Raw genomic sequence first — 17,684 nt, 5'->3', positions numbered from 1 at the left:
CACTTCTCTTCTTACAGCGCGATAATTGAACATTATCGAAGGAAAATATTATAGCTAGGATCCATTAAACGCGAAATATATGGCGTCACTGTTCGTTCGATGTTTGTTTCGCGATTTAACCCTCTCGAGGGCAAAGAAGTTAATCTGAACGAATCTCGAAGGAAAAATAATTTCTGAAATATTTTATTTTCCATATTTTGAGAATATTTGGGTAGTCTGAATCTTGTTTGGAACGTTGCTCTGAGTTCTTGCGAAGAGATCGTCGATGCAACGTTGAAGTTTGCGTTTTCATTAATTTATGTGCACGTTTTGCTAGACACCCCACGTATGGTCCATCGTGACGACAATTAAACAGAGATTTACCGTCTCCCACGCATTCGTCAGCGTGGTGCTCCCCTTCGACCAGACGATCTTTGGCTCTGGCCTGGCTCCGACGACTTCGCAACTGATTTCGTACTTTTTGCCGGCGCTGAGTGGACGGTTCGTTCCTTGCAGGCGGACCCACAATGGTTTCACTGAAACACGCGTACCATCCATTAATAGCACCTACGTTCAAAGAACTATGGTGAAGATCCCGCGGCGCGAGTGTTTGCATAATCGTTTCGAATTGTATTCGACGGCGGTAGTTTGGGAACAGTTAATGGAAATAAAAGCGTCCAGAAGTGCATGAACCACACTGACTACATCGAATGCTGGTTAAACATTTATTTTCGATAAAATGTAAGGCGAGCCTCCCCCTCGATTCTATTCAAATACACTTTTCGTTCGAGGAACGGGGTTGGTTCGCGCTTGTAACATTTTTCATTTCCATTCCCCGTTTAATATTAAATGTTTATTAGACGTCGTACGACGAGCGAGAAAAAAATTTCATTATGAAACATTAAATGCATCGCTCGGTGCATGCTTCTATGAATGGAGCCATTTTAATGAATTTCAAGACCGCTTCTAGGCTTTCTAATCGTACTATTTTTTATACACCAGTCAGTGAGTCTTTTTATTATTTACAAGAAAAATCGAAAAATGTTTTAACTTCAATTTATCACTTTTAATAATTTGTGTAATTCAAAGGGGATCTTCTGATTTGCAACGCGACAAAAATATCGTTTTTCAAACAGGTATTCCAGACTTAAATTAATTACTCATTACTAGACTGCGGATATTTATGCATTTATGGGAAATTTAGATTGTCAAAAAACTATAGAATGCATTTAATATGCAAAAATATAACAAAAACTCAAGTAAGATAAGAATTATTGTATTTAGGGGTTGAAAGACCCCTCTACGAAGCTCTTATTTTATTAATTTTATTAATAAATATATGAATTTGCATAAAAATCCGCAGTCTACTCATTACTGAACATTTACTTTAGAAAAATTCTAAACAGTTTCACGCTTTTTGAAGAGCACTTTGAGAAGAAATTAGTTCGATTAGAGTACTCACGGGTCATGTTCAAGGTGACAGAGCTCGATATGGGCGTGACCATATTGTTGTTCGATGCCTGACAGGTCAATACCGCGTGCAGATGTTCGCGGGTCAGCTTTTCCAATCGCAGCACGTTACGGACCCTCTTGGTGCCGATGGTCTCGTAGACGTCGTCCAGGAGAGCGTTTTCCTGCCACCACGTCACCCGCGGTTGCGGTCGTCCTGTCGAAACGAAACGGAGAGAAGTCGGTTAGGGCGGTCCTTTCGTTTCCAGCGTCGATTCGGCGCTGACTCGACTCGTTTCGACGGTAAACAAATTCAATAAAACACCATAGACAGGATCTATAGGGGGAACTACGGGGATACGTATCGATTACTAAGCATCGCGTTGTGGTATGAAACGGATATTAAAATAAGTCCTGACTGACATTAATTAGCAGGTTTCTTGACGTTTCTTGCGGTATCGATTCAACACAAGAGTTAACTTGATTATGAATTATTTAATTGGAAATGAATTTAGAAAAGTTTTACAAAGTTTATAAAATGAAGTATAATATACGATTAGTATTTTGATGCAAGTTTATGTCTTTTATTTAACACAGTGTTATGAAAATTTTTGAGCTAATAATGTAGTAGGAATTTCTATACGTTTTCTTATGAACTTTGTGATTTCACCCTGTAAATATGAATTTATTTTGACTCAAGATATGAGTCAAGATAAAAGAAATACATGTCAAATAATGTTTTATGTTTTGGAGTAGGTTTGGAATAGGAAGAGATGTGTTCAATAGAGATTTCGTGCAAAGATCAATGAAAATTTCTGCAGGCTATTTGTATGATTTAATTACGAATAATTTATCTAAATGCATTGGATTATATTTCATTTATTTTTGATACGTTTTAATAAACCAGCCACTTAATGGCAAAATATTTTACATCGTTTCTATCGCGGAAAGAGTTGGGTTGGGGGAACGTAATTCGATTTCCACGATTAATAGACTATAATCGAAATCGGATAAGAGGGTCGTAATAAGAAAGACGTCCCTCGAAAAAAGGAAAATTTCAGTGGTCATCAGGAAACCGGTACGGTTCCATAAATACCGAAACACCAATATCTGGTTCTCGGATGATCGATCGCAATACGTCCGGGGAGAACTTATTTGCCCTATTGCACCCTTTTCCCGAGGTACCCTCGGATTCTGCGGTTATTGCACGCGAAATGTATTATAATTCTGGACAGAAATACGTCAGAGATACAGAAAGTATAGCGGTCCGCTTAAAGATAACATTTTGAAAGCATCCTCGAGGGAATCGACAATGGTAAAAGAAAAAATACGAAATAACAGCGAACAAAAATATAACGAATTTACACGGTGCACGAAAGTATTAAAGGAAAAATTTTATCGAGTCTATGGTATTACAATATCCAAACTTTTCTATTATCATTAATTTTTTCAAAGTAGAACAGAAATTTGTTCGTAATGTTATTATCTTGCAGTGGATTTGTGAATTTTCCCCCGTTATCTCCGCTCGTGAATAACAGACGAGAAAAAAAACTGAATAGTCGTGTTTGCGTGTATATTTTTTCTATGATAAATAAGAGAAACGATACAAATATTTAAAAATAGGAATCGATGCCGCGCGGGCGAAATAGGAATTTCAAATTTCCGTTCGATATTTTTCGCCGTGCACGGTTCCTGCCGGATCCCCGGTTTTTCTATATTTTCTAGTTGTTGTTTACGCGTGTCGGTCCAATCAAGAGTCATCGGAGGGGGATTGAAAGAGGTACGGGTTCTGAAATGATTAAACGGCGCGGGAAGAATAGCGTCGGTTTTGACCCGATCCGTTCGGGATTGTTTGCGTGTATCCATTTGCAGAAAATCTCGTCGTTGAAAGCTGCTGGTTAATGAAAAATTATTCTTCCCCCCGCAACGATTTAATCGTTTGACCGTGCACAATATTATGCGTACACAAACTCTCGTAGACGCTTTTGCATTTTGTATTAAATATCACAATTTTTACGAGTGTGAGGCTTTTCTGAACAGTCGAGTGTGCGTAATTATGAAACTTGTGGGCTATATAGGATCCTTATGTTCAAGAAATAGTGACGTTGACAACAAACGTCGAGTATAGCGCATTTGGTATTAAATATCACAACTTTTATGAATGTGAGGCTTCTCTAAACAGTCTAGTTTCGCAAAATTATGAAATTATGGGCTGTACACGATCCTTACGTTTAAGAAATTGTGACGATGACAGCAAACGTCCAGTCTAGGGCAGTTCCTATTAAATATCACAGCTAATACGATTGTGAGGCTTCTCTGAACAGTCGAGTATGTGTAATTAGGAAATTTGTGGGCTATATAGGATCCTTACGTTCAAGAAATTGTGACTTTGACAACAAACGTCGCGTATAGAGCATTTCGTATTAAATATCACAACTTTTACGAGTGTAAATCTTCTCTGAACAGTCGAGTTGGCAAAACTATGGAATTGTGGGCTCTACACGATCCTTACGTTCATGAAATTTTGGTTTCCATACCGTGACGATGACAACAAACGTCGGGTATGGCGCTCGGTTACAAACGCAGACTGTTAAACGGTAATTTCACGGCGGAACGATCCACGGGAAAATGTCTCGCGACACGCGAGCTCGCGAGTGCAATAATGTCTCACCGCGGAAAGAGCACGAGACATTTCAGATTATGGCGCCGTAAGCCCTACGTCTGAAATTCCCTATAAATAAATACACCCTCGCAAATAATAAACGGCGGGAATTCTGCGGGAGCCGCGATGCGGTTTGCGGCGCGCTTTAACGCCGCCGAGGTGTGAATGCGGCAAACGGTATACGATCTCGTATAATGCACGTTCAAACGTATCGGGCGAGTCGCGGAAAATAAACCACTTCCGTAACTACAACGTTCTTGAAGATGGGAACATAGAATCTCCACGTGTAAATAAATCTGTGAATTTAGATAGATACGTTTGTCATTGTGTTTTTTTTTTTAAATTTCTGGGTTTGTCTTTCAAACTCATCGTGTTAAAGTTTATTAAAAAGTCGGTTACTTTGGAACCTTCACTTGTAAAACTTTATTTATTTGACTGTGATCATTATCGAATTAAGAGTGACGTTGAACAACATTTTTCTGTAGGATAAAAATCATTTTTATAGCAAGATTTCAGTTTCTTTAGATTTTTATTAGACGAAATTTCGTAATAAAAGTAGCTTTTTAAAGACTGATTTATCGTTTAAAAATATATAAGTGACACAGAGAATTGTAAATGTTTATTACAAGGTCTCAGTTTATTTAAATTTTTTCTTTACACTAGACGAAATTTCGTAATAAAAGTAGCTTCTTAAAGACTGATTCACCGTTCAAAAATATATATAAGTGACACAGAAAATTGTAAATATTCATCACAAGATCTCAGTTTATTTAGATTTTTCCTTTATATTAGACGAAATTTCATAGTACAAGTAGCTTCTTAAAGACTGATTCATCGTTCAAAAATATATATAAGTGTCACAGAAAATTGTAAATGTTTATCGCAAGGTCTTTCACTCTATTTAGATCTTTTCTCCATGGTGTACGAAATGTGATAAAATTAGTTTGTCAAAGATCGATTCGCTATTTAAAAATATATAAGTGACACAGAAAATTGTAAACAAGTAGATCGAAAGAATTAGGAGTAAAAGCAAGAGACAATACCGTTGCGTACTTCGAAAATATAGACAGTGTAAGGAAACGTGTGAACGAAAGACGTACTAAAGTTCGTCTTTCAACGCTTGCTTTCGAAGCATATATACAAAGGGAAGGTTTGAATGGAGTACAAGGTAACTTCCACGGTAAGAGATAGTTTAAACTGCAATGGAATTATTTGGACGTAGAGAGAGGTAACGTTTCTACTAAAGTAGGATCTTCTTAAGTAGTACGACTTCGTGAACAGTCAGACAGCTGCGAATAGTTGGGCTGACTTCTGTCTACTTCTATATTTCTCTTTATCATTCCCTCCCGCGATGCAAAACTCGCTGCTATTTAACTTATATTGTTTGTCTAAACGTGTAATTCGCGTGACAATGGCTTTTACTTAAACAATTAAATAAAAAATTATTATACAAATAGAAGCAGATTTCAATGGAAACCAATTGTTTTATAAAGTTATTTTTGCTATCGATACGGTCGAGTTAGTAAATTCCTTTTATAGTTGAATAATATTTCAAGGTTCAAATTTTATTTAAGGAACTAATTTTTTGAGAATGATGAGTATATATTATTAAAACACGTTTACATTTACAAATATGTACTTTTCTTGGGAAATTAAATTCTTATAAATATATTTTTGTGATATGAAGGTGATCTAACACCTTGAAGGGTAGAAATAGTAACAATAGAGGGGTTGGCATAATTTCTAGTTAACACGTTTTGAGCTTACAACGATTCTTAAAATAGTGGTTGATTCCAATTTTAAATAATGTCTGTAAAATAACAAGTATACGTATCACTGAATTATCGAGTATTTATATTTTTTTACAGTAAAATACCACCCTAATACATAGATTGCCATGGTGGTCACCGGTGACCGGCGTTTCGAGCTTACAACGCTTCTTAAAACACTGGATAGCAAGTATACGTATCACTGAATTATCGAGTATTTTTATTATTTACAGTAAAATTTATAAAAATATCAAAGATCACCCTAATACGTGAACACTGCATGGTGGTCACCGGTGACCGGCGTTTTGAGCTTACAACGATCCTCAAACCCTGGATAGCAAGTATACGTATCACTGAATTATCGAGTATTTTTATTTTTTATAGTAAAATTTATAAAAATATCAAAGACCACCCTAAAACGTGAATACTGTCATGGTGGTCACCGGTGACCGGCGTTTCGAGCTTACAACGCTTCTTAAAACACTGGATAGCAAATATACGTATCACTGAATTATCGAGTACTTTTATTTATCACACTAAAATTTGAAAAAACATGGAGGACCATCCTAATACATTAACTGCCTTGGTGGTCACCGGTGACCGTCGCTTCGAGCTTACAACGATTCTTAAAACCCTGAATAAATCCACTTACAAACTTTTAAGTAATATCTGTAGAATAGCAAGTACCTGTACAACTGAATTAATGATCACTATTTTCCCGCCTAAAGTTTGAAAATGTATCAAGGACAAAAAGTCATAGAAAAGATGTAAAAGAAGGTACATAATAACTACTGTATCATCATTAAACGTTTCATTGATAAATATAAAACTATATTACAAACAATCACCCTGAATAAATCTACTTATAAACTTTTAAATAATGTCTGTAGAATAGCAAGTACACGTACAACTGAATTAACACTAGATTTACCTTACAATACGATTTTTCTTTTAATTAGAATATGTATTCATGCCAATTGCATCAATAAAATTCAACATAAGTTGTTAAAAAATAATATTTACGCGTTCTGCAATTTTAAATGTGGAATTAGACATCCGTTAAATTGACGGCTTCCGTAAATCTAGTGTTAACCCTTTGCACTCCGAATTATATTTCAATTTCGTTTTATTTGAAATTTACGTTAACTAAAAAATAGAGCAATTTAAACAAACAGAGGAACAAACAAATTCAATTGAATATCTGTTTTATTTACACTATTGCTGTATTTTGTAATTATCAAGTGTATGTCTTTGGTTTGGACTTGAAAAAAGGCCGAGTGGGACTCGACGAAGGAGCTCCTCAGATGAAAACTGATAGGAGTGCGAAGGGTTAAAGGTTTATAAGTGGATTTATTCAGGGTGATAGTTTGTAATATATTTTTATATTTGTCAATGAAACGTTTAATGATAATACAGTAGTTATTATGTACCTTTCTTTACATCTTTCCTATGACTGAATAGGTTTTGTCTTTGATACATTTTCAAATTTTAGGCGGGAAAATAGTAATCATTAAATAATATCTGCAAAATAGCAAGTACACGTACCACTGAATCAGCGAATTCTATTTTCCCCGCCTAAAATTTGAAAATCTATCAAGGACAAAAGCTATTCAGTCATAGAAAAGATGTAAAAGAAGGTACATAATAATCGACAAATATAAAAATATATTACAAACTATCGATCGGGGAGGAAAGATCGGTTTCCAGATTCTCGTGTAATTTTTTCGCGCGTACGAGGGGCCATTTTGCAATATTTTCCAGGAGTTTATCTCGCTGTTGCGTCGCCGCGCGCGTGTTTATAAATCTTTATCAGGCGTACGCGTCGCGCTTCAAAGGGGCAGAAGACGGAAATGCAGGAGACGTTGGAAGATGAACGCGTGCGAAACGCCGCGGGCGATGCGGGCGCACGATACACAGGCCCCCCCCCCCCTGCTTCATCTTCTTTACCGTACACGGAACTATTAAATTTTCATTTTAATCATACTCCGCGCTCCCGAAGCGATCAACTTCTGGGCGTTCCGTTGATGGGAATTTTCCCCGCGCGGGGAGCACACTCGTGCGTGCCGACCGTGTTACATTCGCGTCCGCGTATGGAGAATTCATCGTTCGAATATAAAAATGAAATACACTCGCGGAGGGGGAGAGGGGGAGAAACGCGAAAGGGAATAAAAATTACAGAGAGGGAGTAGGAACGAACGGTTAATACGCGAAAATGTAACAATCTCTTTGATAATTACGGTGAAATAAAATCCGCCGCCCGGGTTTCCATCCATTTTGCGGATATATTCACGGTAAAAAAATATGGCGGATAAGGCGACGGCTTTGATTCGATGTTTTGTTTCGCGAAAATATTAATTCTTTCGCTACTTGCACGGATTGAATAATTTTTTGGCGAGAATGAGGGATGATAGACTTTGTACGGAAATAAAATATTGTCTAGTTTGTATTTATAGTTTCTTTTTTACTTAATTTAAGTTCTAAATTTGAAGAATGATTTTCTTCTCAAGTTTTAGTATAAAATAAAATTTGTAGAATTCGTTTCGGAGTAATTCTTGTACAAAGTTTGTATTCCTGTTCAATAGATCCCAGAAATAGGACACTGTTAATTTTTAATTAGTAAAAAATATTAATATTTTTCTTATATTTTGGATGGTCGTGTGAAGTATCTCTTAATTAATATATCGCGTGACAAATGGATTTAAATCAAGGTTTGTTTTTTTATTGAAGTTTAAAGTCGCATTAACAAGTCATGAGCGACTTGGTACATTTACATGCTCATTCTTCTAGCATTTTTCAATCGCGTTGCACAGTGGGTAATACAATGATTAGAAGAAAACACAAAATTCAAAATAATATAAATGAAATAATAAACTCACGTGAAAATATTAATAACACAATTGCCTTTTCTCGAGGTTTATTTAATCGTCGTTTATCGTACAAAATTCGCGAAACAGTTCGAATTTGGCAACGTTACGGATTCGACGACGTGCGAAGCTGCTTCGGAGAAACAAGGGGCGTAAATAAAGAATACTCCACGGGGGTTGGTCGTAAGATACGCGCGGGAATATACGATGCAGCCGGCCGCGGTACACGGTTCTTTTTTATTAGATTAATCAATTTAAAACTCAGCCTCTCGGCATGAATTTCACTTTGAGGAAGATACCGGGGCGCTCGTAATCTCGCGTAGCCCTTTAAAAATGAGAGAGACAAAGTAGGGGGTGGGGGAGGGGGGGGGAAGAGAAAAGGGAAGCTTTTTCGCATGCAAATCCAAAGAGATATAAGGTTACCGCCTTAAAACGCGCGGCTAATAAACTCGAGGCTAGAAAAGAGAGGAGGAACGGTAGAGGGGGGAGGGAAAACGAACGGGAAAGCGACAGAAACGAAAATTTGAAGAATCTCGCGAGACGAGAGGGAACGACGCGCCGTGAGCGAATGCACAGGCACCTTTGTGCTGGAACCTCGCAGCTCTAAATCTTTTCTTGGAAAGAGTAAACTGCCAATCTTGGCGCTCTGGGTGTCGCGTGTCAAAGAGCCAAACTCCACGAGGAGTGAGCAAAGACGGCACAAAGGCAGATTGGACAAAAGGGAGAAAGTGGCAGGTGAAAAGTTTAAACTGGGACCAATACAAACCAGGCCTGCCCGTTAATTCTTCAAAAATTACACGGTTAAACGCCTAAACAGTTCGATGAGGACTGGGGAGAGGTAGAAAGAATATCGTCGCGTGTAAACTTTCAAAAAAGTTTATTTCTAAGTTAGACTACCGGACTACGTACAAATTTAGAGAAACTTCGATAGAACATTATGAAATTGAGTCTTTTTCTTTTGATTTTTTTTAATAATGTTATCCCTATCAGGTCGATGTATTAATAATAATTATTCTTCGTCTTTTTAAATACTGAAATATTTTAGTCACTATTCTATAATTGTTTACTGTATCAAAGCAACAATTAAAAATCAATCGGTTATATCTTTTATTTATCGCGATACACTGATTCGTTTCGTATTGAGAAAATATACCATCGAACTCAGATCTTTGTGAATTCCACGCGATGAAATATAACGTCAGAAATGCAGAGATCTAATACGGACGGGGATTTAACGAGAAAGCGGGAGAAATCGATAGAGGGTCGGTGAGAAAGCTGATCCTCAGCGATCTCCAGAAGAAGGAATGCGATTGTCAGAGCGGCGCGGAAAGAGAGGATGTTGAAAAACAGCCGTTTTGAATCGAATCAATTAAATGATAGGGGGGTGGGGGGACAAATAAGATAAGTAAAACGCGAGTACTTACCACCAGCAGCGACGCAGGTAATATTGAAAGACGCACCCTCTCTGTACGGGCCCAGCACGTAAAACGGAATATGAGACCTTCCGCTTTCGTCCAATATGCTGAGTTGCTCCGGGGGTACTGTAATAATTTCGCACAATAAGATCACCAGCCCTTCGGTTTTTTATTCACCCCAACCTGGGGTCTTATTTCTTTTTATTATCATTGGTTTATCGATTACGTTTCGATCCATCGCGAAGAAAAGTTTAGGGAAAATACCGGGGACCAAACGTATATCAATTTTAAAATTTCGCAAGAAAAAAATCACTAACAAAAAGATCGTTGCTTAAGTCTAGATATTATATTAATCGTAAAGTCTGAATTTATGAAGAAGAAAGGAGCGTGTTGGTAGAAGAGTATCAATTTTTTTTATTAACTTTTTCGTTACGCAATAATTATTATTTATAACGGAAATTTCGTTCGCGTTGTTCGTGGCAATCATCGTCGAGGGAAATTTTTTTCACTCGGCCATAACCGCTAACGATGACGGAAATATTTCCCCGGCTGCGTTCGACCGACGAATTTTTTTGTTTTACACTTTGGCTCGCGTTATGCCATCCCCAATAACAGGTTTCGTTTCGAATTACTGGATATCAACGATGTAAAACGTACCGTGGCCAGGGAAAAGTAGAATGAAATAGATGAAACTGGTATGATCGTTCCCAATGTCTATCAACGATAAAAAATTTTACCTATAATTTTTATTTGGTAACTGGAAACCACTATCTGGAGCATCGATAAGATTTCTTTTAAAGTTACGGTGATTGAAATGGGGAAAATGGAGAAAATTTGATTTTAAAGTAATGGTTTTGCAAAAATATTGCCAGCTTCTTGTTTCAAGATTTTACTAATGTTTATCAACGACAAAAGGTTTCATCTATAATTTTTATTTGCAACTGAAACCATTATCCAGAGCATCAATAAGATTTCTTTTAAACTTACGATGTTTGAAATGAAAAAATTCGATTTTAAACTAATGATTTTGCAAAAATGTGTGTCAATTCCTTGTTTCAAGATTTTACCAATGTTTATCAAGGACAAAAAAATTTCTCCTTTAATTTTTATTTGCAACTAAAAACCATTATCTTAAGCATGGACAATATTTCTTTTAATGTCATGATTATTGAAATGGAGAAAATTTGATTTTAAACTAATGGTTTTGCAAAAATGTTGTCAGCTTCTTGTTTCAAGATTTTACCAATGTTTATCAAGGACAAAAAAATTTCTCCTTCAATTTTTATTTGCAACTGGAAACCGTTACCTTAAGCATGGACAAGATTTCTTTTAAGGTTATGATCATTGTAATGGACAAAATTCGATTTTAAACTAATGGTTTTGCAAAAATGTTACCATCTTCTTGTTTCAAGAATTTTATCAATCTTTATTAACGACAAAAAATTTCACCTAAAATTTTTATTTGCAACTGGAAACCATTACCCAGAGCATCGATAAGATTTCTTCTAAACTTACGATGTTTGAAATGGAAAAAATTCGATTTTAAACTAATGATTTTGCAAAAATGTGTGCCAGCTCCTTGTTTCAAGATTTTACTAATGTTTATCAAGGACAAAAAAATTTCTCCTTTAATTTTTATTCGCAACTGGAAACCATTATCTTAAGCATGGACAAGATTTCTTTTAAGGTTATGTTCATTGAAATGGAGAAAATTTGATTTTAAACGAATGGTTTTGCAAAAATATTTCCAGCTTTTTGTTTCAAGATTTAACCAATGTTTATCAAGGACAAAAAATTTCATCTAAAATTTTTATTTGCAACTGGAAACCATTACCCAGAGCATCGATAAGATTTCTGTTAAACTTACGATGTTTGAAATGGAGAAAATTCGATTTTAAAATAATGGTTTTGCAAAAATGTGTGCCAGCTCTTTGTTTCAAGATTTTAGCGAGAGCCTTTTTGGCTTGGTATCTTTTTTCCACGTGCTCTCGTCGGTTTCGCGAACGACGAGCACCGGGAGCTGGCACTTCGGGGAGAATCAATTTGCACGACGATGAATTACCACCGCAGTGTGTCGTCCGCCAAACACTTTGGCTGGTATTCTTATCTGGCTGGTCGTTACCGACCCTGCGGTGCACTTAAGGAGCCGAGATGATTACGATATGCAAATTGTTTTCGAACTGGGCGCGCGGAATTGAAACTGACTCGAAACGACACACAGTAACACGGAAGGCATTCGTACGGCGGTGTAACTAATTTTCTGATATCTGTCGCATCTAGTAAAACAATTCATAAGCAATTTATTTAATATTTCACCTCCAACCTCGATGATTCTTATCTTCCATCTACTCAAAACTGACAAAGAAACAATAAAAAACATTTCAATTTTGCTCGTCTCATTTTTAAAAATACAGACATACTATTTAATCCACATAGAATAATAAATCAATTATTGACAATGTTTTAATTTTACTTACTGCTTTATTTTGAGTCGTTTCTAATTTACGATAGTTATAAATATTTTTATATTTTTTCATTTTTTACCAGAGTGCAAAATTTACATTTTTGGTGATATACTTCATTTTTAAAAATACGGACATACTTTTTAATTCAATAGAATAATAAATCAATTATTGACAATGTTTTAGTTTAATTTTGAGTCGTTTTTAATTTACGATAGTTATAAATATTTTCATATTTCTTCCTTTTTTACCAGAGTGTAAAACTTACAATTCCGGTGATATTCTTCTAACACATCGATATTTTATACGTTCAAAAAATTTGTTTCTCTTGTACTCCTTTATTCTCTCCAACTTCAGACTAACGTTTTCATCATTCAAATTGTGCTCGTATTAGGGGAAGAAAAGGGAATTGAAACGAGACCAGCAATTTAAATATTATCCCGTCTCATCGTGCGCGTAATCTTTAAAATAAAGGAAAGCTAACGGCAAAGAGGGGGAAATGGAAAATGGAAAGTGGAAAATTTGCAAAGTAAAAGAAACGCGGGGAATTTTTTTAAGGAGGTGTAAAGTAAATGTGTGAACAAGATTAAAATGGTTCCTTCTATTTTCTCTTTATATTTCCACGATCTTCTTTTGTTTGCATACAGAAAGAGAAAGAAATAGAAGATCGTGTAAAACAAATGATTACGTAAGTGCAAGGGACCCTCGTATAAAGTAACAGATAAAATCAAACGAACAGGAGGACAGATATTAATTACAAATATTAACATACAAATTGAAGATCTCCTATCTTAGAAACAGCAAAGACAGAACGTATAAGAATAACTGAAGAGCAGCGCGAGGTACAAAGGGCAGTGAATAATCGAATAAAGGCAAATTTAAAGATATTACATTATCGCGTTCAGGGGAAGTAATGGATCGAGAAAGCTCGACGCAAAGTAAACGGGAGAACGTAACGATTAATGGGGAATGAAACAGACGGACACAAGGGACGAACGAAGTGCCCATTCAGCCGAGGACACGAGGAAGAAAAAAAGGATCAAAGGACATCTGGTAAAAGAGTAAAAACAAACGGGGCAACGGAAGGAATGTAAAAGGCAGCATCTGCTGAAAAGGAAGGGAATGTAGGAGGCAAAAGGACAATCGAAACGGACGAAATACAGGACTTCTCAACAAGAAACGGAGAACGTTGAAGGGAGGAATGTTATCGAAGTAACGGGGTGAAAGAATTTTTCTAGAATTACGAAGTATTTGGAATGCAGACCAGGTTATGAATAAAGTGTCTGTACGGATCGATTCGACTGTGCGAAGGTTGGGAACGAGCGTGTACTTTGTAAATGTGACGGATTAAGAGTGCAATAAGATGACGAGAAATGCAGGAGAAGATGTAGGAGTCAGCGAAAATCAAAGAGTCGACGAGTAGGGGGTGGAAAACGGGCGAAAGGGGTGAACAAGTAGGAAAAGTAAAAAGTCGAACAGTGGAAGAGTCCGTTCAAGAGTCTGCGAAGCCAAGAGTCGAAGAGAAGGAGAATTCAATAGTCCAAGAGCCTGAATGTCTAATGGTTCAACAGATAGGGAGGTTAACAGTACAAGAATCTGAAAGTCCAATAGTCAAAGGGAGGTCGAAAGTTCACGGGCTCTAATAGATTAATAATTTACGAGCTCGAAAGATCGCGAGCCGGAGAAGTGTAAATGTCTACCGGGAAACTGCGGGGAACAAGAGTCGGAGAGTTTAAAAGACAAACAGTCCAAGATCTTGGGGACGTCAACAGTGGCGGGATCGTAAAAGTCCGGCGTTTTAAGAGCCCAGGTTAATCGTCCATGATTCTAACTTTTTAATTGTTCGAGAGTCGGCAATGGGACAAGAATCTATGCGTTAAACAGATCGATAGTCTCAGAATTGAGTAGATCGAAAGTTAAAGAATGCAAACGTCTGATAGTTTAAGGTTTGGACGCTGAGAATAAAAAATTGTAGTACTGTGTGTACGTGAAAAGTTGAATACGGGTCTGATTGGTGCTCCGATCTCCAATGGGGATAGGCGGAGCCAGCGACTCCCCTGTCTCCTTTATCGTCCTACTGGCCATTTTTTCGCATGCAAACAGTAGTTCGATAGTGTAAGAGCTTAAAATTTGTTCAAGAGAGGCGGTCAACGACAACACAAGAACCTACAGTTCAATAATTCAATAGATCGAGGAACCAAGAGGTCAATCGTCCAGGAGCTAAAGGCAAATAGTCCCAGAGAACTACAAAGATCAAGAAAGCAAGACAAGCAAGAAACTATGGAAATGGGAGTTCAAGTGTTCAAGAGCTTGGGACGTCAATGCAAATTATAACTCTTTAATTGTACCAGAATTTGATTTAATATTAAATTTAAAGGACTCTAAGGCCGAGACTCTACATATGTAAAAATCCAACAGTCAAACTAATGATCCAGGAGCTTAAGAGACAAATGAGATAACGTCAATGCAAATTATAACTCTTCAATTGTACCAGAATTTGATTTAATATTAAGTTTAAGGGTCTGTGAGACCCAGAGTCTACATATGTAAAAATCCAACAGTCAAATTAATGATCCAGGAGCTTAAGAGACAAATGAGAAATCGTTAATAAGTATTATAACTCTTCAATTGTACCAGAATTTGATCTAATAGTTCAAGAGATCATGAGGCCCAGAATTTACATATCTAAGAATCCAACAGTCAAGAGGTCCAGGAGTTCAAGAGACAAACAATTTCCAATAGTTCAAAAAAATATGGAGAAGCTGAAGTTAAATACAGAGATGAGTTAAGAGTGAAAGAGTTAAGAATTTCAGGAGAGTCCCAATTCCATGGTTGGAACGAATTTGTTGCGTCTTGGATGGGAGCCTGTCAGCTTCCTGTTGTCGAAGTGGCGGTGTCGGGAAGGGCGAGGGACGAGGAAAAGTGGAGGGCGGAAAGAACAAGCCCGGGTAAGAAAAATCGAAGAGGGCAGGGAACAGATCCGCTGAACACTCACTGATCACTGTGAGATTGACTTTGCTGTTCTTGGTCGGCGACTGCTTGAAATCGACCCTGCATCTGTAAACGGCGGCGTCGGTCTCGCTGACGTTCTGGAGGACGAGTTTCGCGGGATGCTCGGAGTATTTGAAGAAGGCACGTTTGTCGAGGCTGATATTCTGCCAGTGTTTTCCTTGTTCCAGGTTATTTTGTCCCCTCGTGTCGAAACTGCAAACATTCGAGTGGCGTGTATAGTAGCGACAGAGACGTACGGGGGGAGGGGGGGGGGGGTGTGCAGGGGTTGGCGAGGGCGAACAACAAATTTCGAGGCTGGCACCGAGAACGATACGCCGGCCGCGGACCACGATTGAAACGGTTTTCGAAGTCCCGACGAGAATAAATAATGACGGAGCAGTTTGTTGGTTCGCGAACCGTTTGACACCCTCGACGCCCTTTGCGCGATGGCCACGCTATGGTCGGCCAAATTTCTCCCTGCAAGTATCTGTTAAGCGCGCAAATTACTCATTCGTCATGTTTGATAAACAAACGATGAGTGATCCTGTTTTAAACGAGCTATTTCTATTTATGTTCTGGACATCTTTGTCGAGTTTATGTCGATTTATTAATATCGAGTTTAGGGGGTACAATAATAATACGAAAAGTGGTTTATGAAAATAACGAAAGACGTACGAAGTAATTCGAGTAGTGAAACTTATAATGAAACTAAAAATGAAAAATATAAAATGCTCGTTTTATTAAGAAGGCTAAGGGTGAAAGAAAGTTATCTTGTATGTGCTGTGATGGCTATGGTTGGCCAAATTCCTCCCTGCAAGTATCTATTAAGCATACAAATTACACATCTGCTATATTTGATAAACAAATGATGTTTTAAACGAGTTATTACTACTTATGAATTATGTAAATTAATATTGAGTTTGGAGAGTACAATAATAATACAAAAAGTGGTATATAAAAATAATGAAAGACGTACGAAGTAATACGAGTAGTCAAGCTTCCAACGAAAATAAAAATGAAAAATATAAAATGGTCGTTTTATTAAGAAGACTAAGGATGAAAGAAAGTTATCTTTTAGGTGTTTCTATAGCAATGGCGCGTACACCGAGAAACCGCGATATTACACGCGATAACGCTCGGAATGGGAAGCGTTTTGATTACGTTGAGCAATTTCGAACGTTTCTCGTGACATTTAGTGCAGCCTCGTGGCGAAAGTAAAGATACGTGCAGTTTTAATATTACCCGCCCCAGATGTCAATAAAGTGTTTCCTCGCCAGTGTTGCTTCCTTTAAATTCGCGGGGAAGTTTATTAGCTACACTTGTAAACATTTTGAGCGCTTTAGTGGATTCTGTGGGTGTAATATTGCGACGCGAAGAAAGAAAACAGAACTAGAAATTCGTTCCTCTGTAGATTTCGCTGAGCCAACCAAGCCGGAATAGCTTCCCTGCTTTCTTCTGTTGCGTGAAATACGTCGGGTTTAGGTTTAAAGGACCCCGACCGAATTCGATACGTTTTTTTACTCTCGACATTACGCCTTTCCAAAATTGCTTCCTCGCGTAATTTCGTATAGTTTCTTATTTTCGGGGAGGAAAGAAAGCTTTCGAAAATGGTTGACGTTAAATTAGTTCAAAAATAACAATTCCTCCTAATAATAGAAACGTATTATTCGTGAATCTTTATTTCACGTTCATGTTTAATTACGACTGTAATCGTTAAAAAATAAATTGTAAAATTAGCTACGAAAAGATTAGTAAAGGGAAACGTTTCAAAATATCATTAATTCATAGATGTGTGCAAAGCTAAACTTATTTAAAGAGAAATCACGGGTTGCAAAACGTATCATCGTTGATTGGAAAGTAAAACATTGTACAAATGGTTTTAAAACGTGCAGCACTTTCCCTCGTTTCTTATTACGAATGTGGCTAGTAATCGTAATCATGCAAATATAAATTGCCACGTGTTATCGCCAACTTCTGCGTGCTTGGGTTCGCTTAGTCATCGACGACATGTCAGCGAACGCGATAGTAAATCTTAAATTATTTTTAGATTAATTGACTGATTAACCGGAGGAAATGTTAAATCGATAATGCAT

At 37.2% G+C, this 17,684-nt stretch overlaps 1 protein-coding gene across 1 annotated transcript in view; it reads right to left on the bottom strand.

The window, feature by feature from the left end:
- LOC122400690 (nephrin-like) overlaps positions 1–17,684 on the bottom strand; it is a 109,696-nt gene that overhangs the window by 74,482 nt on the left and 17,530 nt on the right. Inside the window, exons 2-5 of the mRNA XM_043402273.1 lie at positions 15,596–15,804; positions 10,148–10,264; positions 1,442–1,645; positions 364–515 (exon numbers count right to left, since the gene is read on the bottom strand). Coding sequence (XP_043258208.1) covers positions 364–515; positions 1,442–1,645; positions 10,148–10,264; positions 15,596–15,804 — 682 coding nt within the window. The remainder of the gene's footprint in view (positions 1–363; positions 516–1,441; positions 1,646–10,147; positions 10,265–15,595; positions 15,805–17,684) is intronic.

Source organism: Colletes gigas, unplaced genomic scaffold (genome assembly GCF_013123115.1).
Source record: "Colletes gigas isolate AHSC1104 unplaced genomic scaffold, ASM1312311v1 Colletes_gigas_Sc00019, whole genome shotgun sequence".
Classification (NCBI taxonomy): domain Eukaryota; kingdom Metazoa; phylum Arthropoda; class Insecta; order Hymenoptera; family Colletidae; genus Colletes; species Colletes gigas.
Note: the sequence above shows the minus strand (reverse complement) of the source record. Positions and strands in the feature narration are given on the sequence as shown.